Source organism: Bos grunniens, chromosome 7, assembly GCF_055505025.1.
Source record: "Bos grunniens cultivar Pamir isolate PY7600 chromosome 7, Bosgru_T2T1.0, whole genome shotgun sequence".
Lineage (NCBI taxonomy): Eukaryota > Metazoa > Chordata > Mammalia > Artiodactyla > Bovidae > Bos > Bos grunniens.
This window is the reverse complement of record NC_141171.1, coordinates 106,752,923-106,779,593: the sequence shown is the minus strand read 5'-3', so window position 1 is coordinate 106,779,593 and position 26,671 is coordinate 106,752,923. Positions and strand designations below refer to the sequence as shown.

Below are 26,671 nucleotides of genomic sequence, written 5' to 3'. Positions count from 1 at the left end.
GGGGGCTGCGCCGCTGGCCAGGCGTGATGCTGCACGTGGAGATGTTGACGCCGCTGTTTCTCGCGCTGTGGATGTGCGTGTTCAGCCAGGACCCAGGCTCCAAGGCCGTTGCCGACCGCTACGCCGTCTACTGGAACAGCAGCAACCCCAGGTAGGGCGGCGGGGGGTGGGGTAGGGGCTGTGGGTCGGAGAACCGGGGCTCCCCGGGCCTCGGGGGCCCTGCGGACGGAGCGGCGGCGCCCGCCGGGGATCCGCGCGCCCTAGCCGGCCGCGGCGCGCGCGCTGAGTCTGAGTGGGCTCGGGCGCGGGTTGCTTGGGAGGCGCTCGCGGGAAGCGCGCCTCTCGTGGGCCCCCTCTTTGTTGGGGTGCGGCGGGGGAGCCTGGGTGCCCCCTGGGCGTCCCCGGGGCCGCCCGGACTGGCGGCTTCTGCGCAGCGCGGGGGAAACGCTGGGAAAAGGCGGGAGCCCGGGAGTGGAGACTTCGCTCTTGCACCCGGGCCGACTGGCCGGCATCCGGATCCAGGCGCGGGGCTTGGGCGCGGAGAGCCTTGGGCGCAGCGCCGCCAGGGGCTCCCTCCTGGAGCCTGGCTGCGCAGGGATTGCGGGGGAGAACCCGCCAAAGATCCCCAAAGTGTGTGTGTGTGTGTGTGTGTGTGTGTGTGTGTGTGTGTGAATTTTTCCTTCCCTTTTCCCCCGATGCGCTCGGAAGGCGCACTGGCTGGGGGCAGGGAGGGGGCCCGGGAGGCGGAAGCTGGAGGTTTTTATTTTCCTCTTTTAATTGCGAGGAGAGCAGGCGGCCCCCCCCAGTCCGTCTGGTCCTGGCGCTCTTGGAGGTGGGGAGGACGCTCCCTCCTCCTGCGCCTCCGGGTGGGCGCAGGGGGCCAGAAAGTTGGATGGAAGGCCGGGTCACGGCAGGCTGGCCGAGCTAGCTGCCCGAGTTGCCTGCCCCCGGAGGTGGGAGCCCTGGGTCCGGAGGCTGGCGGCGCCGCCGGAGGCACGCGGGCAGTCACCTGGAGCCGGTTCTCCGGCGCCGCCCGAGCCCGCCGGGGACGCGGGGAAGCCGGAGACTCGCGCCCCGGGCCGCCCGAGCGCTCGCGCCGGCCACCGGCCGCAAGCGGACGCTCCTGGCTCACAGCCCCGGGACGTGGGGCGCGGGGGGGCTTGTCCGCAGGGCCGGGAGGCCCCCTCCGGGTCCAGGGCAGGTCGCAGCTCTCCTTTCGCCCGGGCAGCAGTCGGCCCCGCTGGGCCCACTTTGCTCTGCGTCTCCGGGACCGAGGCCGGCTTCCAGCGGTGGGCTGGTCTCCGCGCCCTCCTTGGAGGAGGGAAACAGCCTCGCTTATACCGAAAACCCCAGCTTTCCCCCCCCCCCCCCTTCCCCTGGGCTGGAGTGGAAGTTGGGAGGCCAAGGAAAGAGTTCGCGGTCGCTGCGCGCGTGGGGAGAGGCGCTGGCCGGCGCCTTAGTTTTTCCTCGCTCCCCGTGGCCCTCTCCGCCGGCCTTTGTTACTTTGGCACCGGAGGGCTTCCCCCGCCTGGGGGAAGGTCCTCTCCGCTGCAGACAGGGAGATCTCCCTACTAGCGGTCCACCGGCTGAAAAACGGGGAGAGAGTACCCCCCTCCCACACACACACCCCTGCTGTCCCAGGAAAGACAGTCACACCCAGGTAGCCCCAGACCGGATAGCAGCGCCTGGCCCAAGTGCAGACATCCCTCAAAGTTTGGCTGTAAAAAAACACATCTCCTGGAGAGGGTGATGGGATGGGAAACTCATTTCTTCTCTGACATGCCACTTACCACTATTAGGAAAAAAGACAAGAGAACCATCCTGCCAGAGGAGATGCCTTTTATTAAAGCTGACAAGACAAATAGGGCGAGCTTTCCAGTTGTGATGGTGTTAAAAGCAAGTCTCATTATGTTGGTTGGTTTTATTCCCCTTTGGGCTTTATTAGACAGCATATTCGAAAGAGAGGAATTTATATTTTAAACTTTAGTGCCTTATTAAATAAAATAGCAGTGAAATTGGTTCGTTGAATTTGGGACATTTTGCTCTTGCTTGTCTTTTCTTTTCCCCACCCCAAACTTCACAGGGTAATCTTTTTTTTTCTCATGGTATTCATTTATTGGAATACTTGGGAGTTCCACTCGTCCTGGAAGCATCAGCAACGTCCCCAGTCTACCCCTCCTTCATAACCTGTCAAGCTAGTCTGAGTTAGTTTGAGGACATTTTATCTTAGGTTATCTCTGTTTTATGCTTTTGATACTGTTGTTTGGTTTGAGATTAGCACATTGATTTTTGTCACAGGTCATGTTTTTTAATAGATCTGCCCTGCCTGCGGAAAACTCTCTTGTTCAGGATGCCATGGTGTCTTTGAAGCTGCCCAAAGTTAATCTGTAGAATTTTAAAATACCAAGAGTATTCTCCGAGTCAGTGTTCTAATTTGAAGCTTGTGGAAATACTGTTTATTTCATCATTATCAATTTGATAATGTTTAAAAGGAAGAATGATGTACTCCCATCCAAGAGATTCAACTTTAATTTTAGTATTCTTAGAGATTTGTGACTGTGTTTCTCTTTATGTGTTACTGCAGTAAAACTTTTAAAAAGTAATATTTTAAAGCTAGGTACCGGTAGGCAGATTTATCTTAGAAATGTTGGTGCTTTTTTGATGAATTAAGAAAAGTCAGCTTGGATGTAATTTAAAAGGAGCCAAATGCAAACTAAGTAATTTAGAAACAAACAGCTTATCACAAAAGATAGTGAAAAAATAGATTAGAAAATTTGAAGAGGTCTACTAATTTAAATTTTTTGTTTTACATTTTCTTTTTATCTATTGTTTTTATGTAAAGTAAGCTAGCCATGCCTTTTGATTTTACATGAATCATGTCTTTTAAGATTTTGCTAAATGAATAATATTATCAGAAGACTTCAGTCTTGTGGAAAAAAGTAGAGAACTTTAATTGCAACTTAAACAGACTTAAGAGATTTTTCTCCTGGAAGAAAAGTTAAGTGGGCGCATTAAGATGGTAACAAGTGGATATTATGGCAAAATGAAGTAAATGAAGTATTTTAGCTTATACCTATGGACTTCAGTTTGAAAGTAAGTTTAGAATGAAATTAAAGTTAAGTATTATATCTTGATCACAAGGTTTAAATATCTTATATGTAACTTGTGCAGTCATAGTTTATGTGCTGTGTTGGGTTTCACTATTGAGAACTTTGATAACAGAAGTAGATCCATAGATCTAAGTTCACAGAGAAAAAAAAAAAAAGGACAATTTATTTGCTGTCGGATAGTTTTACTCTTAGACTTGGTCTTCCCAGGTATTCACTTCTGAGAAATAAAGGTTCACTTTTTAAATGCTAATAACTTCTTAAATTTCCAGTGTTTATTGGGTGGTGGGCAACACTGATTCTATGTGTTGACTCGCTACAGATCTCAAAAATAGTGACTGGGACCTATCAATCTGGGCAGAAATATATGATAAGATTTTTGTAAGTGCATCTTTTATATTTTAAACATTTGAAGAGTTGTATGAGTTTCACCTAAATAGTGAGAGTGATATTAAGATCCATTCAATGTTATGCTCTATTCTGAACTGGCCTGTTAGAGTTTGAGTAATTAAGAACCAAGTCAAGGAGAATATAGCTATTTGTCCTTAATTTAATAATGTAAAATACTTTTAAGTAACTTTTAAAAAAGATTTTCAGCTATAGAACTTTCTTTATATTCTCCCTTAGTAGCTACGCTAATAACCGTAGAGATGGCTTAGTACTAAGAATATGCCTCTTAATCTGAAACATGCTATAAACAGTTTGATTCTTTCAAAGAAAATATTCAAACTGTGTCTACTGAAAAATTCTTGGATTCATTTGCCCATTTACCAAAATGATGCTGGGATAATTAAACCTATCTTCTACTGGTTTGCATTAATGGATGGAATGGTAAAATAATACAATGTGAAATATAACCATACTTCAAAAGTACTGATTCTCTTCACTTAGTTCTTTGCTTCTGTTAAGGTTTGAGAATCACCAATTTAAAATGTTATTCTCTTATGGGAAAAGATATCTCTATAGTTCATCTGGGATTTTATAAATTTCAACCTAATGGTATGTTTTCTTTGGACTTGTAAATTAAACATTTCATGTTAGAGTAGCAGGTAATTGACACCATTTAGTTTTGCTAACATGTAATCTTGAGTTGTGAAAGTGATAGGAATTCTAGATCAACACTTCAGAATCTTTCAGGCAGTATGTATGTGACTAAGCTGAGAGATGTAGTAACATTTTCCCCTAATCATAGCCCTTGCATATTATTTTCTCTTTCAGAATTCACTTGTTTCATTTTAAAAAGTCCAAGCTGTCAGTGTCATATATATATACCGTTATACCAACACTGTGCCTTTTTCACTGACAAACAAATGTCAGTATGGTCTAAATCTAAGAATCTGTTTTCAGGGAATATGGAAAGTTGATCTTGGTTTTGAAAGACCCTATCACCAACCTTAAGAACTCTAGTTTTAGAATTTTAAATCTTTTAAATAGTATTTCATATATTAGAAACAAAAGTTCTTGAAGTAAAAGACATTACTTAAGAGTCTTTTAACTTTATTAACTCCTAACCTCAGTGTAACATTTTATTAGATACAGTGGGGTAACTTTGTTATTTTGGTGTTTATATCAGAGTTTTATAACCATCTGCTTTAAAAATAAAGCCTGTGTGATGGAAATTTATATCCTGTATTTTCACCCTTATCTGTTTGTAGGAAACGTGAAGTGACTTTCCCCTCCTCTTACCCTTTCTTTATCTAGAATTTTGTCGAAGAAAAGTGTGCTGCTTATTTTGGGCCAGTGTTCCAGAGAATTTTGAAAGCAAAACAAGCCATGGGGATGTTTTAGGTTCCACTGATTTTATGCATTGTGTTCTGTATTCGTAGTAAGCCATCAGAAACAGTCAACTGTCTTTTCCTTAAGAGACTGGAGCATCAGAGCTGTTTGAGGCACACTTGATGTACAGTCTAGTTTGGCATTTCCAGCGTGAGACCGAGGTCAATAAACTCTTCATGATGAAAAGAATGAGAGAGAGCCTTCAGTCAGTCGTTACTCCCTGTTAGTTGATTTCAGTGGTGTTAGCTAAGCCATTGGCTCACCAAAGGAGCATCTCGTCGCCATGTGTGTTCTGGCTGATAATCAAGAGTTGTAGAGGTCTCCCCATTTGAAGGCTGAGGATCGCATTTGGAGGGAACATTTAGTTATCTGGGGGCAAATTAACCTTGTGAATTTCTTGCCATTTAATCTTGTGAGATGCCTTCTGTCCAGTGGCCTGATTTCCTGTAGGATGGGACAGATAAAGATGAGCGTCTCCTTTTTTCTCCCCTGTTGCTATGAACCAAGCAAGCTACCAGCTTCATGCTGGGCCAAGAAAATGAATGAATACAATTAGTCCTTCAGGAGTCCTGGCCTTTGCAAGCTTAGAAGTATATGCCCAAAGAGTGTACCTTTGAGAAAGAGAAAACATTGAAATGGAAAATGAACAAAACATATGAAGATGTTAAGAAGACAATTTCCTGTGAGCATTTGGTTCATTGTTTAATGTTTTTTTTTTTGTCCAATATAAATAATTTGATTAATAATTTTTTTTTTAAGATGCGCCTTAGCCCTCTTCATTTTCTTTGTGTGTGTTGGTTTTGAATAACTTCAGGCAGTAATGAGAACTTAAAAAGCTGTGATATTTTATTTTAGATAATGAATCAGTCTTATGTTCACTGAGGCCATATAATCCATTTTCTTTTCAGAAACAGTATGCAGACTGTTCAAGTGGCAGGTCTGATTAGGATGTTGAAAAGGAAACGTGTGTGTCATAAGTACAGTGAGGAAGGCCTGGCCTCCTACCAGGGTGCTCAGTCAGGGACTAGTCTTCCAAACCGAGAAAAAATTGCCTTCTGATCATTTGTGACGGATAACACCTTCATATTTAGGTGTAAAACCTCAAAGAGGAGTATGAGAAATGAGATATTAATATTCGCTTTAGTAATTTGTCTTATGATGGTGGTCTTAGACAGCGAAACATCAATAAATTGCTGTCTCTTTTAAGGGCCTGATTTATATTATTAAATTTATATTTTCTTCTGCTTCTCAGCCTAGACCCCGAGCTGTTTGGTAGAAAAGTTTCCTGTGATTAATTTGAACTTCCAGTGTTTCTGAATGGAATATTACTCACTACCAGGAGATCGGTTTCCCCTGAAATTTGCCTACATTCATGTTTTCAGAGTTGTCAGTTACAAACCAGGCAGCACAAAGGCACAGAAGCACTCCGTTTAGAATTAGGAAGCAATGCTGCGGGGTTTTTTGTATTACAACTATTATGCCTAGTTTTTAGCATAAATAAAAAAGTTCCTTATATTTTACTATTCTTGATAATCTATACTCCTGATTGTACTCTGAGGGATTTATTGCGAACTACTGAAATCCCTAAACTATTGTCTAATCTGAAATCCATGTAGATGGAAACTTGACTTTGAGGTTTTTGAATATAGTATTCAAGCAGGGAGTCACAAATTTCAATAAAACCATTATTTTAAGACAGTGAAAACTTCTCCTTGAGTTAGCCAGTTGCTGAGAGACCGTAGTGTGCCACAGTGAAGGTTAGCTCAGCTTTCATTCAGGTGGAATTCTATCATTTTCAATAAGGAAAAATAAACCTTTGTCATCTCGAGAAACATCCTTCGTGCAATTGACAGTTGACAGGTTGAAGAAAATGTTACTGTCAGGCCTTATTTTCCCCTCAAGTGAGAAATAAAAATAGTTTTGAGTGATTTTTTTCGAAAAAAAAAATCTATTTTAAATTATTTCAAAATGGAGGGGAAATGTTTTCAGCTTTTACATATATGTCATAGAATTAATCTGCCATTTGCTTCAGGGAAGGTCATCAAAGTGCCGTTCCCATAGGTTATCTCACAGCTTAGTTCCTAGGGTATTAACTTGAAAAAGCCAAATTCAGCTGATTTGTTTGTGACAGGGTATCACTGAGCATTTTCTGATGGAGTTCTGTAAAAGATGTAAGAGACCGATATTATTCCTGTTACTACTTGTCAAGTGACCTGATTCTCAGAACTGGGGATCGCGGTTCTGGTGTGAAGGACGGGCGGGAATTTGGGTTTTGTCGTAGCTCTGTGTATGTGCATTGGACCTTCAGGTTATTAGCACACTAAGAGCAGACCTTTTTTTTAAAAAAATGGCTTTGCTATTAATACTTTTCAGTCACTGCCCAGCCTAATCCGTAAGTTTCCATGTGGAAGTGCATGAATATATGCTTGGAGATGAGAAAAAACATATATCGAAGTTCTTGTTTCTCGATTTAGAAAAAGCTAGGTTTTTGGCTTTCAGTTAAATCAGCGTTTCTTTTCTTTCCCCCAGAAGCAGCCATCTTGTTTTAAGACCGACTTTATTTCTTTCATGAAAATGGTCCGGAAATGAATATGGACGATAGGAAAGGGCTAAACCACTTTATAGTCATTTTGAGCAGGGATCCCCCTTGAAAGCTCTGTCTTACCTGTGAGCGCACTGAAAATGCTATCTTCTCGAATTTAGTTGTCAAAAATGGATATTTTAACTTAGTAATGATATGTTTTAAACCCAGGCATATTATAGTTTCATGTTAAGTATTGGGCTGTACCATATTTACATACGTATTTTTCTCTTGAAACTTACAATTTCTCAGTCATATATTAATGTCTCCTATTATCACTGCCCCCCCCACCCTGATGTTCTTTTTCTCACTGTACTAAGTAGTCTCTTAAATTTGTTGGTTGATATATATTTTTTCCCCCAAATTGCTCAGCAGTCCATAGAATCTTTTTCTAGTATGTGGTACTGATAAAAACATAGGTACCTCCAAAAAGAAGCATTTGGGGTGCTTTAAGAAGTGTTATACAAAACCAGAGCCTTTCCGCTCCCTGCACCATAGGCTTTCACAGTCTCATGACTAAACCGTTCCTGTGGGTTATTACAGACAGTTATTTTGGAAGTAAATTCATATTTGTTATTAAAAATAATGTGAGTGCCCTGAGACTGTTGTATTTTCCACCATGTTTTAAATTTCTGGATGCATTTGGAGGAACATGTGGCCTAGTAAACTTTACCAAAAATTTATATTACGCTTCTTGCTACTGCATCTGTTTGATGATGTCTGGGAACCTTATTCCTGTGCACTGCAATAAAAACAGAAATTCTTAAGAATAATTTCAAAGTACCCTGCCTCAGTCAGTCTGATTAAACTGGGCACAGATTGAGTACTGCTGATGTCACAGATGGTTTTAGTTCATTAGAAGTAGGATTTTTGTTGGTTGCAGGGGCAGTGTGAAGGCGATGCATAAAGTACATGTTTTGGGATAAGACGTTCATCTCATGGACTTCTCGTTACAGTCCAGGTGGTAGTTAACAGCTTCTGTTACCAAAACCCTTCCTCCACTATCCATCATCTGTTGTTCTGTGGCTGATGGAGAAGGCTACAATAACCAAGTTGTTCAAAGTGACCTTTTTGTTTGAAATGAACTAGCGAATTACTTTTGTTTTCCCTTCCTGCCTCTAAGGTGTCAGAATGTCCATTCTGGTTTCAGTAGTGATTTATTTATGCATGTAGAAACTGTAATTAACAATTAGCTCTTGCCTCTGAACTATGAAAGCACATGTTGTAAGAGTAAATGGAAGCATCTTCTCCTGTCCAAAATGCTGTTTTGTGGTTTTGAGGTGGTCGTGGCTTATTTTGGTGGGATAATTGTAGTGCTGATCGTGGTCTAGATGTTGATGGTGGTGGGCGTGATGTGAAGTTTTGTGGTTCACAGGTGCCAGCGGAAAATATGGCTTTGTCACATTCCCCCAACTTTAATAATAGATAGGGGATTTGACCTTTTGGTGAGGTTTTCTTTAATAGTATTTCATTTTATGGAGTCAAATGGGGATTAGGGAGGAAAGGAAAAATAAGTCTAGATATGGGGAAGTCATCTTTTGTGTTCAACAATTAGGTTAAACAAAGTGGGGGCAAATGAGCCTGGTTCCCCTGCTGTTGTTTCGGGGCCAGAGAATACAGGCAGATGTCGGCATGTGGACGTGGTGACCTCTGACCCACACAGCACGACTGCTGCCCTGGCTCACAAGTGTCCCCAGCGAGCATCCCGCCGCCGCAGCAGCCCCCTTTTCAAGTGACTGACACTTGTGATGGAGAACCTGAAGGGGATTCTGTAGCTATTTGCAGCTCTCCCAAATCTAAGCCTGCTAGCTTCAGTTTTAACTTCCTCACCTTCCCTTTGATGAACCACGTTTCTTTGTGTGGCTTAGACAGCACTTCTGTGACTTCCAGAAGGGACCTGTGGCCCCATAGTCCCCATCAGTCTTTTCCTCCCAAGAAATTTATTCATTGGGTTGGGATAATGGAGGAGGCTCAGATGTATGGTTCCGCCGCACCAAGTGTGTGTCTGCTTTATTTAGCTAATATGTTTTTCTTTTTTTTTCTGAGACAGGTGAAAGCAGTGATTTTGTTGCAGGCCTTTTCTTGTAGCTTCTGCTTTGCAATCTTGCCCGTAACCCCTGGGTTCAGACAGACCATTAACCTTTCAGATACTGTGGCATTCAGAATTTTCTTCATATATTTGTTTACTGTTACTGCTTCAGGAAACTTTTATGCCTATTTCGGGAGTTTTCTGGCAGGGGCTCTGTTTATTAAAATCTAGTGACCCGGCACTAAATGGGGTACAGTTCAGTTAGTGGGGCTCCTGACGGGGTTTTGTGTCAAACCAGAGAAAATAATAGGGAAGTGAAAGCTGCCAAAATGTGTCTCCCAATTACTAATTAATCAGGCGAGAAAGGACCTCAGTGACGGAGCTGGTGTCTGCCATGACAGCAAAGAAAGGGACGCCTGGTTTTAAACGCTGAATAAAGCAAACTCAAGTAAGCCTCAGGGGACACAGCACCCAGAGAGCTGATATCACAAATGTTCATTTTTTACATCCATGTGAAAACCAAAATTGAAACTGAATCGTTGTAGTTCACTGATAGTATCAAGACAGGAAGCTATTCTTTATGCATTTTGCTTATTAATAAGCAATGTCTTTATTCTTATAAATATTTTAGTATGGATTTAATAGTATTCTTGGTTTTAGTATTGATGTAGCATTGTATACATACTTTATCCTCGATAGAGACTCAGGGGGAAACATTAAAAATTTCTTTTTTTAATCATATGCCTGTCATCCATATTTTAAGCATTGCTGTAATTGAAGAACAAAATTCTCCCCTCCCCTGGAAATATATGTGTTTGCTGTCTCAGAGTTTCTAGTCTCCTCTACCTGTGTTCCAACTATGGTTGCCGGACCCGTAATTAAATGCCTGTTACTAGTGTATTTTTTCCATAGCATTTGCAACCTAAAAAGAAGAGGGTCTTGTGTGGAACTATAGCTGTCAGGGGAACAATGAAACTAATTACACACTCTGCTGTCACCATTGTCAGCTATACTCTGGGGACACCAGCAACGTGCTGGAGTGTGGGTGTGTATGTATACAAGGTATTCCATGTGAGTATACTCTCATGGGGTCACGCATACCTGATGGCGTAACCTAAAACTCTGGGATCCCTGAAGCAAAAAAAAAAAAAAAAAAGTATAAAGACAGTCTAATTCAGTTAATTAAATAGAAACAAAGCGATTCTTGATTGGGAAGAGGACTCCCACTTTATTTTATTTATTTATTTTTTTTAATTAATTTTATTTTATTTTTAAACTTTACATAATTGTATTAGTTTTGCCAAATATCAAAATGAATCCGCCACAGGTCCCACTTTAGTATTTGTTCTTGAAAACCTGACCTGGGAGAGTCAGCAATACTTATTGCTCTGAATGTCTCCTTATTTTGAGTGTCATTTTGGGATGGTCCTTTATCCATACATCTGTGCCCTTTATTTACTGGGTAACTATCTCTTTCACACATTGTTATTTCTTAGCTCTGGAGTTTGGTGTTGGTATCTGGTTGTTTGAGGACTGATCGCTTTGTTTATTATGTATATCTCTCTGTTCCTGTATTTCTCCTTTGATGGCTTTGGCCCATTTTACTCTTCAGTAGGTGGATTTGGGAAAGAAAATTAAAAAAAAAAAGATATTTCTGAGATGTAGAGGAGTTCTGGTGTGAGATTTGGTAAGAAGAGACTTTGTGGCTATTGAATAACTTGAGGTTTGGAATCAGTTTTGAATTTCAATCATCCATGCCATTCCTGTTCTGTGGTACCACATAGAATCAGGACTTGACCGTAAATAATATTTTCCATTACTACTTTGATTTCTTGGGTGAGTTCTCCTTACTGTATTTAAAACCAGAGCCAAACGGGTAAATGCAGGAATTATATGTTGATTTAAACTGAGTTTTCCGAAGTTTTCACGTTAAAGGAATATTATAAAGATCAATATCTAACGGTGGTAATATATTTCTGTATTGGATATCTAAAAGCTACAATTGGTAAAACATTGAGTGATACCTGCAGACAGTGGAAGGCACGCAGTGGATTCAGAGGTGGGTGAGGCCACATCTGTGCCCTTAAGGACCTTGCAATTTTGTGTACATTTAAGAACTGTATACACATGATCACAATGCAGAGAGGAAGACACTGTTCTCGTCACATATGTGATCTTCACCTCTGGATTTATTCAGCAAACATTTATTGAGTGTCCACCATGGGTCGGGTGTGGCTCTTGGTGCTGGGGACAGTGCAGTAAACAATTCAGAAACAGCACCCATACCATCCTGAAGCAGTCAGTTTCCAATTTCTAGATCACTGCTTTTCATACTCTGATGTGCCACAAGTCCTCTGAGAATTTTCTTGAAATGCAGAATTTAATGCAGTAGATCTGGGGTGGGGCCTGTCTGCATCTGTAGTGAACTCTCTGATACTGATTCTGCTGACCCAGGAAGCACAGTTTGAGCAGCCAGCTTCTAGATAAATCAGCAGGGAGAGAGATCACTTCTGGTTCCTCACCAAGGGCTCCTGGTTGTTCTCGCCCTGAGCTGCCTGTGTGGTTCTGCAGTTTCTCAAGGGGCTCAGTGTGAGCAGGAGTGTGTGCAGGAGTGCAAGTTATTTGTCTTCAGACCCGGTGGTCGTCTTTATGTCTTGCGACTTTACCCCCAGGTCTCGGACAAACAAAATAGATTTTACATTGAGGTTTATGCATCGTTAAAATGCACCGCTAACAAAAGTAACCGGCCAGGGATTTGGACGGAAGTCTGGCTCTCTATAGACAAATCTTCTGGAGGGAAAAAATTGTCTTGGTCCAAAAAATCTGAGGATCCTGTCATAAATGTCTCAATATATTTGCAAACCCTCCCCAGAGATATTTTCTGTGGCAATGCCAGAATTACACCTCAGAAACAGATTTTTAAGACTTTCTAAGTGAAATCCATATGGTTAAATGAACCCCAAATGTTCACTTTACATCCAGCCCAGAAGATGACTAACAACTTTTGTGCTTCCTCTGACAGGGTTTCTTGTGGGTGACGTTAGGAGCCTACACTTCTATGGAGATTTGGGGAAAATACCTATCTGCTCTAAAATGCCATAATTTTAGTGTCCTTAGTGGGAAATCTTTGTTTCTGTAGAGTCTCAGTGGTATAAATACGTTTGTATTTTTTTCATAGCCTGTATATCATTTGCTTTTGCAAAACAATTGTGTGATGCTTGTTTTCACGAATAAAGGGTGAAAGTAATTAAATTCAGATTACCCTGCCTGCTTATTTATTGTCACTTCCTCTCTGGGTGTGTGAATACAATATTCCCACTCTCCTAAGTGAACTTGAAAGTCTTTGAAAGCATAAGTAGACTTATTCAACTGATACACCTCTATGCAACGATTATTAAAAGAAAGATGAAACTGTCTTTAGATCAGCTATATTTGTATGAAAATAAGCCAAAAGAAGGGGAGGATGGTGAGCACTCTTAATTCACGCATACTTTCATTTTTTAACAAAAATTTTGCTGATGCCTTTTTATAGTTAATTATCAAGCAGAAGGAAAACTTTTCATTTTTAAATCCTTGGCAAAAATGGGCTTAATTATTGTGTAACTTTTGTGAGAACTATGAATATTATTTAGAATAGTAAATCAAGACGTGTCTCTTTTGCTTGACTTTTTGTAGCTTAATGTTTATGCTCGTTAGGGTGTAAATAAGCGTCTGGGGCAATGACTTTGAGGTGACATCCACTTCAGTGTTCCCAGTCTTATGATTCTCACAGATAAAGAAGTTTGAGAATCTTCCATGACTTTGTATGAACTTAAGGGTGTCCTAAAAGAGACGTATGCTTAGAAGATTGTTAAATTTAGAAGTAGGATATCTTCATTGATTAATGACGTCATTTGCATATCCCTAAAGGAATGGCTTTGTTCAAACTGGAGTTGACACACCTAAGCTTTGTGGTCATTGCCATGTTTAGATAAAGCAGAAGATGCTCAGTAGTCCTCATTATGGTTTTGCCCCTCCATTTTTTAAAAAAAGGAAAATAAGTACATTGAATAGCTTTTATTTAACTCATGGCTGTTAACGGTGATTTGTCCTCATTCACCAAACAGTTTTTATTTAACTCAGGACTATTAACAGTGACTTCTCAGATTAATAGGTTGTAACCGAGTTCTTTACACATCGATATTTGTGCATTTACAGACTGCCTTGATGGTATAAAGTAAAAGCATTGAATTCATGTACCTTTTTGTTTTGAATTTTATAATAGCAGCTGTTTTGTATAAAACTTCAAGTGGGTTTACATGTTGACTAGGCACGGCTCAGAGAGGAAGATGTTAAAAATCCTGTAACCGATAGATTTTTAATTGTCTTTGTTAACATTTTAGTTACATTTCAGATCTAGTTAAATTTCAGCCCTGAGTCTAAATACACCATTCCTTTCATAGTGATGAATTTGAACCTCAGTTTCTTCATCCTAACAAATAAATGGGCATGAGAAAATTGTCTGCCTCAGATCTGTGAAAATTTGAAGGAAAACACAGTAGGACTTTAAAAAGGGTTATAAAAATTCAAATAGAGATTGAGGGGGTACCTCCGTTTGCATTGATGCAACTCTGTAACTCCATATGTTCTTTTAAGTTGCATAGAAATATATTCTTGCAAATAATTTATTGTCAAATCATCATGGAAGATTTGACCTTTTAAAAAATCAAGTCGTCTTATTTTGTAATACGTATCATCCCTGCTAGATACTAGTTATGCATTTACATCAGATTTCCTCTTAAAGGAATTCACATTTTAGGCTTATCTTGTAATTTCTCTGAGAGTAATAAAGTGTGAAGAGTAGACACTGGAGAGGCCAGTTGGCTGGGGCCTTCTTCCAGAAAGGAATTTTGAATCTCCTTTGTAAAGTTGGTGCTCCCAGCTAATCTCTGCTTCATTGCTTCCTCTTTGACGTCTGAAACCCTAATATTCTGCTTTGGACTTCACAGGTATAATGAGGTATCTCCATCTCAAAGGAGAATTTAATGAATACTGACACCCTTTTGGAGAATGCTTGTATTTCCAATGAGGAGCTTGTTGAAACAAATCAATTCCTGTCTGGGACTGTTCCTCACGGGCAGCGTGGTTGTCTCTGGGATCCTTGGATTCTTCTGCCTGCTACTGCCAGAAGAACAGGGCTGAGCCTCTTGACGCCTCTGTGCTTAAAAATCTCCTGTTATCGACTGCTTTTAAACTTAGTGCATGCTAATTATACACACATTGATGTTAGGAGCATAAATAGATCATAACAACATCTAGCTGGGAAAGGAAACAGAATTTGTCAAGGCACACATATTGGAATGCACTGAAACCTGAGTTTCTTTAACACATTACTGTCAAAGGGCCACTTTCCCCTAGAATTGTCTGGTGGTGACTCAAAGCAGGTTTTACTTCATATGTTTATAGTTAGTCAGGAGAATAGCAAGTGTTCCTGTTACTTGTTTTAGAATAGCAATTGTATATGATTATTTTGTGACACTTTTCTCCTGATGATATAAACCTCACTTAAGCTCCTCCCCACACTGTAATTCATAAGGGAAATTCTCAGTGATCCTTAAATCACTGTAACCCAGAGATTTCCTGACAACCAAGGGCAGCGCTTGGCCAGTAGCAATAAAACTGACGTGAATATTAGCAATAGCAAAATTATTTGAGAGACCCCTGATGACTCCGCATAACTGATTTCCCTTCAGAGTTCAGCGTTTCAATGTTTGGAATTGCTATGCTCACCAGAGTATCAGTCTGATTTTACGTTTGAATTGTGTCATACAGAAGTGGGTTTCTTTGGCCCTGCTAAATTGGAAGGTAAGATTTGTCAAGAGAATGAGCTTGCTATGAGTTTATTTTGAGTTTTAAAATTTGCAATTCTAGGTTACCTGGACTCAGTGCCTGATGAATGATTAATGGTTCCAATCTCTCCCTTGTTCTAGGCTTCCTTTCTTGGTGATAGAGTAGTCAGGAAGTTTAAATTTTGATGACTTACTTTATTGACACTCTGTATTATTAAGAAAAATAATTCCTTACAACTCATGTATCAATTTAAACATAGCAGCTAGAGGCTTCATTTCAGCTAGGCTGACTCAGTATTTTCTTTCCATGAGAGCATGTTGATTGATCAAATTGAGTGTATAGCAATCCAGTAATTCCTTAAGATGTTGAAATGATTAGATTGAGTTGCATTTAAATTATTTAGCTTTTATTAATATGGTAAGTTATGTAGTAAAGATTAGAGCTGAACATATTTCAGTGCCTTTGATGAATTTAAATAAACATGATGGAAGAAGCCTACCCTGATAACCTAACCTCCTACCTCATATATTTTGAGGAGGAGTATTTTGAATTCTCTTCAGTCTCTCTGTGAAATGCCAAATTATGTCAATGTATTTTACACGTCTAAAATATAGACAGTGGTGAACTGCCTTTTATGATTAGGTTGCCATAAACTCGAATTTTAGCGTTTGGACAGTTGCAAATTGTCTTCAGTTTCTCTCCTGTTGAACTTTTCAGATCATCTGACTGTCCTTTTAGAAATATTATAAAATGCGAATGGCATGTATAGTTAGGTCTTTAAGCACAAACAATGACGTCTACTTACTGATTTGAATGCATAATAAGCATCATAATTGGTTATAGCCAACAACTATGAATTTCTTGCCTCAGATATCTAACTGAAATCTGAGGTAATTTTTTATGGTTGTAATCATTTTAGTAAAAACTTCCCAACTGTAACTTCAGGTTAGTTTTCTGACAGTTGACTCCTTGAAAAAAAAATAAACCAACTGGGCAAATATAAAAATATTTATAGTTAGTTCATTTTATTTTTTAATAAAAAGAGTATCTCTATATTTACAGCAACAAAAGGCTACGTAAACTTATGGAAAGCCTCCACTGATCCCAGTATAGTATTAGAACTACCACCTTCCCCATCCCGCCTGCCATCCCTTGGTATGGGCCTGTCATTGGTGGGAAGAGAGTGTTTGTGACTTTTCTTTCCCCAGTTCCTCTCTTCAAAGGTAAAGATTTGCCTTCTGAATGCTGCCAAGCAGGAGACATGCGTAGTAGTCTTCACCATAGCTAACTCTGAACTCTGGGTGTTTGGTGATCCGAGTTTCCTTTTAGGACGCACTTGAGTTGGTGGTATACCTGGCATCCAGTTCGGGAGTCAGCCAAGGAGTTTGGAGGAACCTCCCCTAGGGCCCTTGTGGTCAGAGAAGGCAACCTTTGGCAAGCTCAGGGTGCCTGATCCCATCAGGGCCCTGCTGGCAGGACGTGCAAGGGGTCACACTAAGGGGATTTGCACCACTGCCCAAGGAGGAGTGTGAAGACTGCAGTCATCAGTGTCCGAAGATGGTTGGTTCTTCTTGGTAGACACTGCTCATTCAGGTCGAAAGTCTAACCTGTTTGGTTGAATGGCCTCCCTTCCTTTCTCTGAGAAAGTGGTTTGGACAGTAATCTACTTAATCTAGCTCGACAACCCTCTTCCTGCTGGTTAAAATAAAATCTAGAAAACTCGGGGGACTCCCCAGTGTTGGGTTCTGCTTGGAAGGAGCTTCAAAACAGCGGCTGCAAACTGCGGTCCATGCCGACCGGGTCCGGGGCTGGCTGGACCGCTCAAAGCCGCCGGTGGTCCCGTTTGGGCAGCACCCAGAGCCGGCTCGGGTCTGCGTGTTAGGAGGAGAGAAGGGCCGCGGGGCGACCACCAGGGCTGGAGCTGGACTCGGACAGGCGCCCGTGTGGGGAGAGGCCGGCGGCCTCTACAGCCAGCAGGAACCGAGGCCGGCTCCACAGACGCGCGGAGACCCGCAGAGGAGCGCGAAGGTGCGGAGCTCTGGGTCCTGGCGGTCCCGCGATGCTGTGTTCTCACGGGCACCGCAAAGGGAGCCTTTTGCTGGAGAGGAGCGAGAGGGGGCGGGAAACCTGGATTCCAGGCTGATCCTCCTCCCTCGCGGGTACCTGTCCGGATGCCTCTGTCAGGCTTTGCAGCTTCAGCTGTCATGTCAGATTCACACTCTCTCGGGTCTCCTAAGTGCTTCAGCTTCCCCCAGGTATCGGACGGGCCAGGGACAACCATATGCCATCTGAAGTGAAGAGGCGATGTCCTTATTACATGAAACATTTCAACTTTTTTTGGAAAGAAAATTAAATCGTTGAAATGTGGAACAGATTCCCTTGTTTCAAAAGTGGAGTACTTTGAGTGAAAACTGACTGTATTTTTTTTTTTTTTTTACCATTCAATTCAAGAACCGAAGCAAACAGCTGGCTGACTTATGTTTTAGTAAAAACCATCCTGGTACATTTACTAACTGGAAAAGTAAACATCCTTAAAATGAAATTCTCATGCGTCCTGACTGCTAAGTGATTTTTAATAAAGACACAGTGAAACCAATTGCATGTCTGGACGGCCTTTCACTTTGACCGATACTGTAAACGTCCCTGCATCTTAAATGCCTGTCTTTCTGTGACATTTGATGCGAACACACCAGGGCTAAAGACCACATGCAGGCACATACCAACACAATTAGAAAATGCATTAATTGTCAAGGCAGTGATCAGAATGTTCTGCTTCACTCAGGCTAATAAGGAGCAACTAACAAATGATGTCACAACAAAGCCTGGAATGCTATGAACAGAGAGAAAGCGCATCTGTTCAGGGTATCAGGAACTGCTTCCTGGAAGAGGAATACAGTAGTGTAGGCTTTGGACGATGGATATGATCTTCATAGAGATGGAGACAAGCAGGAGAAGACCATTCGAGGGAGTCACAGCAAGAGGAGTGAAGACTTGCTGGTGGTAGCTTTGGAGGTGGATTTGGGGGCCATACAGAAAGTAGTTCATTCTGAGTCAATGGGATCCGGTGCAAGATTGGAAGCTTGGGCTGCAGTGGATTAGCCATGTTGTGGGGTGTCACCGAGAAGCTTCTCATATTGAGGGGAGGGTCATTATGATGGATTATTCTTTATAATGGGTGAGCTAGCTGAGTGCTCATATGCGTTATCATTGTTCTGCACCATTGTGTATCTCAGCTGCTGTTTAATTGACTTGCAAATATAACTGGTACTGGAAAATTTTGAAGGTCTCGAATTAGGTCTGGTTCATAAGTGGTTAGGTGGTAGGAAGGTAAAAACCGGGGCAGTTTTAGTATTTCCAGATGGCACCGCATGGTGCTCTATCACACATAAATTACTTCTCTGATTTCTAGATTGAGCAGTTGTTTTCAAACTTAATTTTTAGCCCCCCCCCCAAAAAAAAACCCATTATTTGCAAAGATCATTAGCAGAAAACTAATATGTAAAAAAAAAAAAGCAGATGCCATCATTCAAACATCAGGCTGCATTTAGGAGAGATTGGCAGCTAGGGCACCCCCTCTTCTGCTCCAGAGAGGCTGTGCAGAGGCTCCCTGGGCTGGCTGTATGAGTCCCTTTTCAAAACCCCAAATACAGCCTGGGTGATTACTTAGAGGAGTGCGGGATGATTCACCCCTGCCTTTTCAGGCACAGAAGGGGCCCTGTGCCCCTCTGGAGATGGAGGTATTTCTCCCATGGCTCCCGTTTATCAAGCCCTTACTGTATACCAAGCATGGTGCTTTACGGACTCCTCAGTCATTATCAAGTATTTAATCTGGACAACACCTTCTAAGAAGAAGGCATTAAAATGACCCTGTTTTACAGATGAGAAAACTGAGCTTTATATACTTTGACCTTAGCCAGTTAGGTGGCCCTTAACTGCTTCTTAGCTGGGCTGTGTGGAGTGACACTCCATCTAAGAGAACTCAGTGAAGTATCGAAAGGTGACCTTGAGATAGAAGGTTCCAGGAGGCAAAGGGGATAAGAACATAGAGACTGTATGCTGATACGAAAGGAGGGTTAAAATTGCACACCTATGTTCCCCCTTGTTGAGCGTTTAATGGACTGAAAGGTTGCAAACTGCAACTGGTTACCTACAGCAGATAATTAGTACCCCTGGAGGTTAAATGTTTCATGGACTCATTCTTTGGCGCTAATTGTGAGTCTGTGTGTGTTGTATACGAAGAATACTGGGACTAGTAGGGAATTCACATGCCAGCTAGCTGTTCCTCTATGTGTTTGGGTAAGCTTGACTCCTGAGGCCTGGCTAAATATAATAATATTTTCAAAAGAATTTCAGGAACATTTGTAGAACTCCTTAGAATAAAAGCTGGAGTTTAACAATCATATTGTTGGGAAAAGTTCACCTATATTTCATCTAAATTCCTGTACTTTTGGTCAGCTTTGGTTTACATAATAACTATGAATTCACTTAAAATTAAAAAAAAAATACAGCTTCCGCCTCCTTCACATTCAATACGTTCTGATCAAGAAGCGTGTGTTTTTAATGGTATCGAGAACAGCCTATGAATGCTTGAATTGACTCTGTGTCCCAAACCCCACTCCACACTCCCATCTCTCCCCTTTTCTTACTTCCTTTCATCATGGGAGTTTTTTGTCCGATAGCTTAACAGCCAGTAAATTATTCCTGATTAGTTTCAAAGACAAAAGTCCCCCGATAGGATGTGGGTGGCTCAGGTTCCTCACTACTCTCTGGAGAGACAGCATGGGAAGGAAGAAAGAGTTTTCGCACCTTATCCATAGTGGACATCTGCTTTGCAGGCTAACCCAGGTCTGTCAGCTGAAATATGTGCCTGGAAACATGGGGTGATTCATCACCAGGCAGAACCTTTGTGGCTCTGCAGTGGAAGTTCTTAGCCCTTCTTCTACTTCAGTGTATATGAATGACATTGATACACAGATAATCCTGAGTTTGTGTATACTATCTACATCTTTGTTTGTGTTCTGTTCCCTGGATGATAAGACTCTTGACGTCAGGGATTGTGGTTTATGTACAGAAACACTACATACAAGAACTGGCCTGGGATGGCTAAAAATCTGAGGCACTTCCTGGGTATAATTCTCAGCTTCTCAACTTAGCAGGTGCTGTGGGCCTGGACAAGTTGCTTAACCTTTCCCTGGTTTACCTACCTCAACTGTAAATGAGAAGAATAAAGCTATTTATCTGTTAAGTCTTATTGTGATTATTAAATGACATGTTACATTAGAACAATGCCTGGCACAGAGTATGTGATTCGTAAATGCTAGCTACTAATAAACACTTTTGCGGGACTTTCTCTATTTTCATTATTATGTACCAAAAAAAAAAAAAATCTTACACTGGGACAGAGATGTATTAAGGAGATAGCATTGACTGTCTTTGGAGTCAGGGTGATCTGGGTTCAAATGCTGATTCTTTAACCCTCAGTTTCATATGTGTAAAATAGAAAGTATGTATAATTTGTGATGATTAAGAGGAAAGTAAATGCATTTAAAATACCTGCTGCAAAGTATCCCCTCTGTGAAATCTGGTTATTATCATTATTAATTTGGAGAATTACTCACATGAGTATTAGCCTATGAGATGAATGGTCTGCCCACAGTTCCTGTCTTCATTTCATTTTCTTGCCTGCCTGTTGCCAAATGTTTTGGTGATCTAACTGAACTCATGTATTAATTGAGTGGAGATTCTCCTTTCTGATTTTGTCAGTTTGAAAGATGAAACGTTTGAAAAAAGAAATAAGGCCTGGTGACGTGGATGCCACTTTTATTTCCTCCCAACCCCGTGTTTGGCCTTAAGCAGATCACCAAATGCCCCAGGACTCGTTTTCATCTTGACCACAAGAGGTGGTCGCCTGTGCTAGAGCATCTGACTTGGAAGATCCGAACGAGTCAGTGCTTTGACACTACTTGACTTTGACCTTGGGCAAGTCACTTAACCTTGGGCGAGTCCAGTTCCCTCATTTGTGAAACCAGAGGATTGTTGTCCTCTGGGAGGTCATTGTCAACTTCATGAATCCTTCCATCTCTTTAACTTCCTTGGTTAAAATGGATCCTGTATTCCCCCCACCCTTTTAGCTTGTCAGTGCAGAGGAGGTAACACATATGTGTCTACAACACGTCTAAACTTTTGAAGAAAACACACAGATTATTTTTTTTTAACTTTCAAACTTAAAAATTGTTTTTTCTGTGTTACTTCTAAACATGATTTGAAGGATTTATCTGGAAAGCTATCCTGAAATTATAGTTAATTGGTAAGAAGAATAATATACAATTTCAGAGCTTTGGGTACATGTTTTATACCAAAACAAGTCAAGCCACCTTCATCCAAGTTAATGAATCCAATCCTGAGATTTAACACAGGGAGACTTTGGCAGAAATGTATCACATTAAATTCTGAATTTAGTTTGGTTCTAAAAAATACAAGAGTTTTTAAGAAGTGTTTCAAAAGAAATAGAAGTGCCTGGAGTTAACAAATATATATTCTTTAGGTTACATCTGTAAGATCTAAATCACAAGTTGATTTACTGAAGTGTTTGTTTTCTTTTGCTACCCATTGGGAGGAGATATGAAGTAGAAGAGGGGAGACTTTAGAAAATTGGATAAATGTGTAAATATCGGAACAGAGCATATGATTGTGTATTTAAATCTGTATCATAAGTTATATAAATATGACTCTACGGGTTTTTTTGACTCCATAGTCTTCTGAGCTGTTTTTTGCTATATCACATCTAATTTTGCATACTTATTTTTACATTATTAGTGAAATATAAATAATGTCATGGCAGACTTTATAAAATGAAAAGAATATCTCAAACATTACTTTAGTAATCAGCAAAAACTGAAGTGGACAAGACCCTCTGGAGCTTTAAAATAAATTCCAAGATGCCAGTTCACTCTACAAGGGATAATGATTCAGCCAGAAAATCAGCTAAAATTTTAAGTGAGTTATGTATTTGCATCAAGATGATGGTAAATGTATAGACAGGTATATAAACTGTAAGGAGTAATTATGACCCAACACACCTGTTTTAAGCCTGCCTTGTATTAGACAGACCTGCCTGCAGAGGAGACATCGTCTCATCTCTTGGGTGGGCCAGATGAAACTTCAGGGCCTATTTTGTTAGTAGTGTCTAGTCAGATCATTCCTCATCAGTCCCATGGGTAGACTGGACAGGCTTCAGCCCACTTCCTGGGGCAGGGTGGGTTTTCAGGGGACCGGTCACAATCACGGAGCACGAAGGTGGGCCTCATAAAGGTCAGGCCTTGTTCTTTCAAGGAGGTTGGTCACCCACAGCGGGTGTGTATTTGCCCGTGTGTTTTTGCATTTAGTGATTTGGTGGACATGAACTTAACATTGTTCATTTCCTTGCTATCTAATAAAAGCAGTCTGACTAAAAATCCAAGTTTAACTTTTAGAATCTGTTTCTTTTTCCCCCTTTAGCTTGTAATTTTGTAACCTTTCATTGTTGGTTATCAGAATGAGAATTAAAGTAAGTTTATTTTGCTGATTTTTATTTCTAGCTAACAATATGGCTATGTTGTTTAAAAGACCTTCTTAAAATAATAGTTTATTATAATAACAATGCTGATTATGAAACTATGATTTTAAACTATGATTTTTACGAATAGTGAGTAATTATTAATCTCTTATAGACACCTGTACCCACGATGAAATTGTGAGAGGCTGAAGAAAGTGTAGATATAGTAGCTGTATATTTAGACTGAGTGGTTTGAGTGGCTCATAAGTTTCCAGAATTGCATAAGATAGAAATACAATGATATTAGTTAATATGCACAACAAATAATTTTATTTAAATCCACACATAAACTTCATTTTATCTGCAAATTATTCCACCAATTGTGTCATTTGCCTTTTGTTTTATATTGTTATCAAAGTGACATCATGACATAGATGTTAGTTTTTTTAAAAAAGTCACAAATTTGTATTGTAGGGCATAGGTATCATTTATATGATATTTTACTTAAACCAGCTCATTAGCAATCTACCATGCATTGATGATAATATTCAAAATTCCTGATCCCATACTAAAATCACTATGTCTGGAGGAACCTGGGGAACTGATCTCGAATGCGTATACTTTACACAATAAAAAATCCTACACGATACAGATTTTTCAATAAGATTTTTTCCCCTTTCTGTGGAATCAAGCCTATTCCATCTTAAGAACTGCATTCAGTGGCAGCACCACGGTAGAAACAGGGCCCCAGACCCACCTCTATACTCCCGTGAAAATACTCTGTGTCTTCAGAAGCGGTCTTTTTAACCTTCTCATAGTTTTCACAGCTATGTCTTTCAGAAATGACACACAACAGGAGTAAGTGTAACTATTCCTGTCTCCTCGTTGATGGGGAGACCCAGGAACGCAAGTGGATTTGTGACAGGACCCCCGCATTTAAGTAGCACCTCCGCCTTCCCTTCCGTGTGCCCCGGTAGTAACTGGCTGACCTCACTGAAGACATTAATTACACCAGGTTCACTGTGCTCGCCCTGGCGTCAGTCATATCCGGTTTAATCTTTGTGTTTACTGTGGTTGGTGTAGTGGTGGCACACAGTAGGTGCTTTGTGGAAGGTTTAATGTGAATATGATAATGCCATTAAGCGCATAGCACCTACTTAGATTCTGCTCATCTTTCATTTCATGGAGAAGGAGCCACGTGTTAACAGGTATTGAACTTGATAATTATCAGTCACAGCCACCCCATGATTACTCTTCACAGTGGGAATGTAAACAGATCCTTACTCATTGTTTTTCTCAGCCACACTGTTTGGCCTCAGCCTCTTAGGTATTTGAAGAGATGGATTGATGAGAGCAGAGCAGAGCAGGTGACAGGCTTCGGGCCACAGGGAATGTGCGGGCAAGTGAGTTTGCCTTTCTTTATGTAACTGAATCTTCCATATTTACCTGGAGAAAACAGAAGTAGCTAGATGGCTCCTTTGGTTATGGCTTAGGATGGACGTTTAAAAGTGCGTTTTTGGCTCTCTCTCTCTTTTTTAAATATAACAATCTTCAAATCAAAAACTGCATCTTAAAAATGCCAAGCACTTTAAATATTTGCTCTCTGTACAGACTTGACGACTTTAAGTCTATGCGATGTCCGCAAGATATGAGCAAAGTAAAAATAACATTTCCCTGTCCTCAAATCCTTTTGAAGTAAGAGTCAGACAAAAACATGTATTTGCTCTGGTATTTTAGGATAAATTTAATGACAGAACTAGACTAACTGTAAAACTTGATCCAGTATATTGTGGGCAGATTGTTTAAGATGGCACCAAAAACAGGGTGATATACACACAGAGATTTGATAGAAATAAATTTGGTAATGATGTTTAACATATGAATAGTGTGTTCCTTGTAGGGGGACTAAAATATCATGACTGGTAGTATAAATTTAATTTAGTCATCTCTGGATAAAGTACAGGTGAACAATTTGATGTTTATGTAAATTAAAAGTGGCTGAGAAAATGCTTCAACTTCTATAAAGCAAGATTTACTTATTTTTCTGTTCCCTTGTTTGAAGCTTGTCACTTAGTAGAATTTTATAGTTTTTTTTTTTTTTTTCTGGATGAATTTAACTCACACCGGAACAGTTGAAAACATTTGCAAGTCATGATGTTATATAATCTGACTTTTTTTCTATCTTTAAAAGTAAATCACAGTTTAAAAAAAATTGTTGAGGAAATTCATTTTTAACTTCTGAGCATCTACTGTGTGTTAGGTACTGTCTAGGTAATTAAGGTATTCTTGGATAACAAAGTTAGCAGTTACTCATGAATAAATAACTGAACTTATCCGCTTATTGTGTTTTATAGCAAAAAGTACAAGCTTGTGCTTACATAAGAAATTTGTTTAGAGAACATTGCTTTTTCCCTTTAATGAACCTTCCTCTAGAGGCCATGTTTTCTTCATTAATTTGTATTAATAATTTTTGAAATGAAGCAAAATGTTCTCATACTTTCTTTCTAAATGTTTCTTTTTGTCTCTTTTTATTTATAAGTAAGCACTAACCTTTTGGGGAAGGTTACTAGGAGCTAACAAGTAGCAATATAATGTTTGATGAATCTGAGCCAAGGTGACTATTTCTCTCTAATGGAGGATGACAACGACGGATTTAAGAAGTCATCCCCTTATTGTCTCCCGTACAAAAACCTTCCGCCTGCATCTTTCAGCTTGTATCACCACTTCTAAAGGATCCATGGGCAAACTGCTGAATTTTTATTAATCAGCTTAACTTAATGAGATGAAAAGACCTTTTCAAAAGAATGAAGAAGGCAGAGACAGATACTGAGAACGACTCTAATTCTTTTCCATGAAAAAACCATTTTCCTTCCAGACTTTTTAGGGACGGCATATTCAGCCCTGTTTCCAGGTAATTCATCTGGCTCTTCTTTCTAATTTTCACACATTTAGGGACTTTCTCTAGCCGTGTGCTGCCTTTATTATTGTTTTTTAAAGAAAGTAGACAGCTCTAAAGAAGAGTTAATGAGAGTTGAGGGGGGGAAATACCTTTGGGAAGGGAGGCAGGAAAGCTTAAGCTGATAAAACACGACTCTTTTTTGATGGGGGCTCTGTTTGGATAACTTTGCCTTGTCTAAATTCTTCTCTCTCCCCGTCCTTCCTGCTCACCCCTTCCCCTTTCTTTCCCGCCACATCTTGTCAAGCCTCCTTCATAAACGGTAGCAGCTGGAGACCTTTTAGTGGCATTCAGGGATTACTTCCCTTCGGGGTTTTAATAAGCCCTGATGCTTCAAACACAGTCAAGACGCTTCTGGAGACAATCGCCATTCAGGCTGGGGACCGTGGAACCTTTCAGGGCCCAGATGGCTGGATCCAGGTGGGACCCTGGGGTCCACGGGGCCCAGCAGGTCCCAGTAGCAGGGAGTCCCCTGGAAGGGCAGACTCGGAAGCAGTCAGGAGAGGGATGGGTCTCTGCAGTCACGAGGGGCTGCGTCCCATGCTTTCTCAACCTGCCTGACTACATGCTCCCTTAAATTGTTGGATTTAACTCTCTGACCAGCCAGAGCTGCCACCACTCAAGTCCTGTGGTCCCAGGCTTATCGGTCCCCATGGGGAGACACCCCCCCCAGTAGTGGGGACCCTGGGGCAAGATGCTGGCCTCATTCGGCAGATCTGCTGAGGTGCTACTTAAAGGCTGAGCCTACTGGAGGGCAGGAGGTTCCGAGTGCCTCAGTGATGAGACAGACGTGTCTTGAGGCCACTCGATTGTCAAGTTCACCTAAAAGCTTTTTTATGTCACCTAGTGATTTATCCCA

The 26,671-nt window shown here is 40.9% G+C and overlaps 1 protein-coding gene across 4 annotated transcripts in view; it reads left to right on the top strand.

The window, feature by feature from the left end:
* Positions 1-13: 13 nt before the first annotated feature.
* The window catches only part of EFNA5 (ephrin A5), a 289,016-nt gene continuing 262,358 nt past the window's right edge, over positions 14-26,671 (top strand). For 3 of the 4 annotated variants that reach the window (XM_086413340.1, XM_086413337.1, XM_086413336.1), the window contains exon 1: positions 20-151. In XM_086413340.1, coding sequence (XP_086269466.1) covers positions 27-151 — 125 coding nt within the window. In that variant the 5' untranslated portion in view covers positions 20-26. Of the gene's footprint in view, positions 152-26,671 lie in introns of all 4 variants that reach the window. The other variant, XM_086413342.1, reaches the window with a different exon arrangement.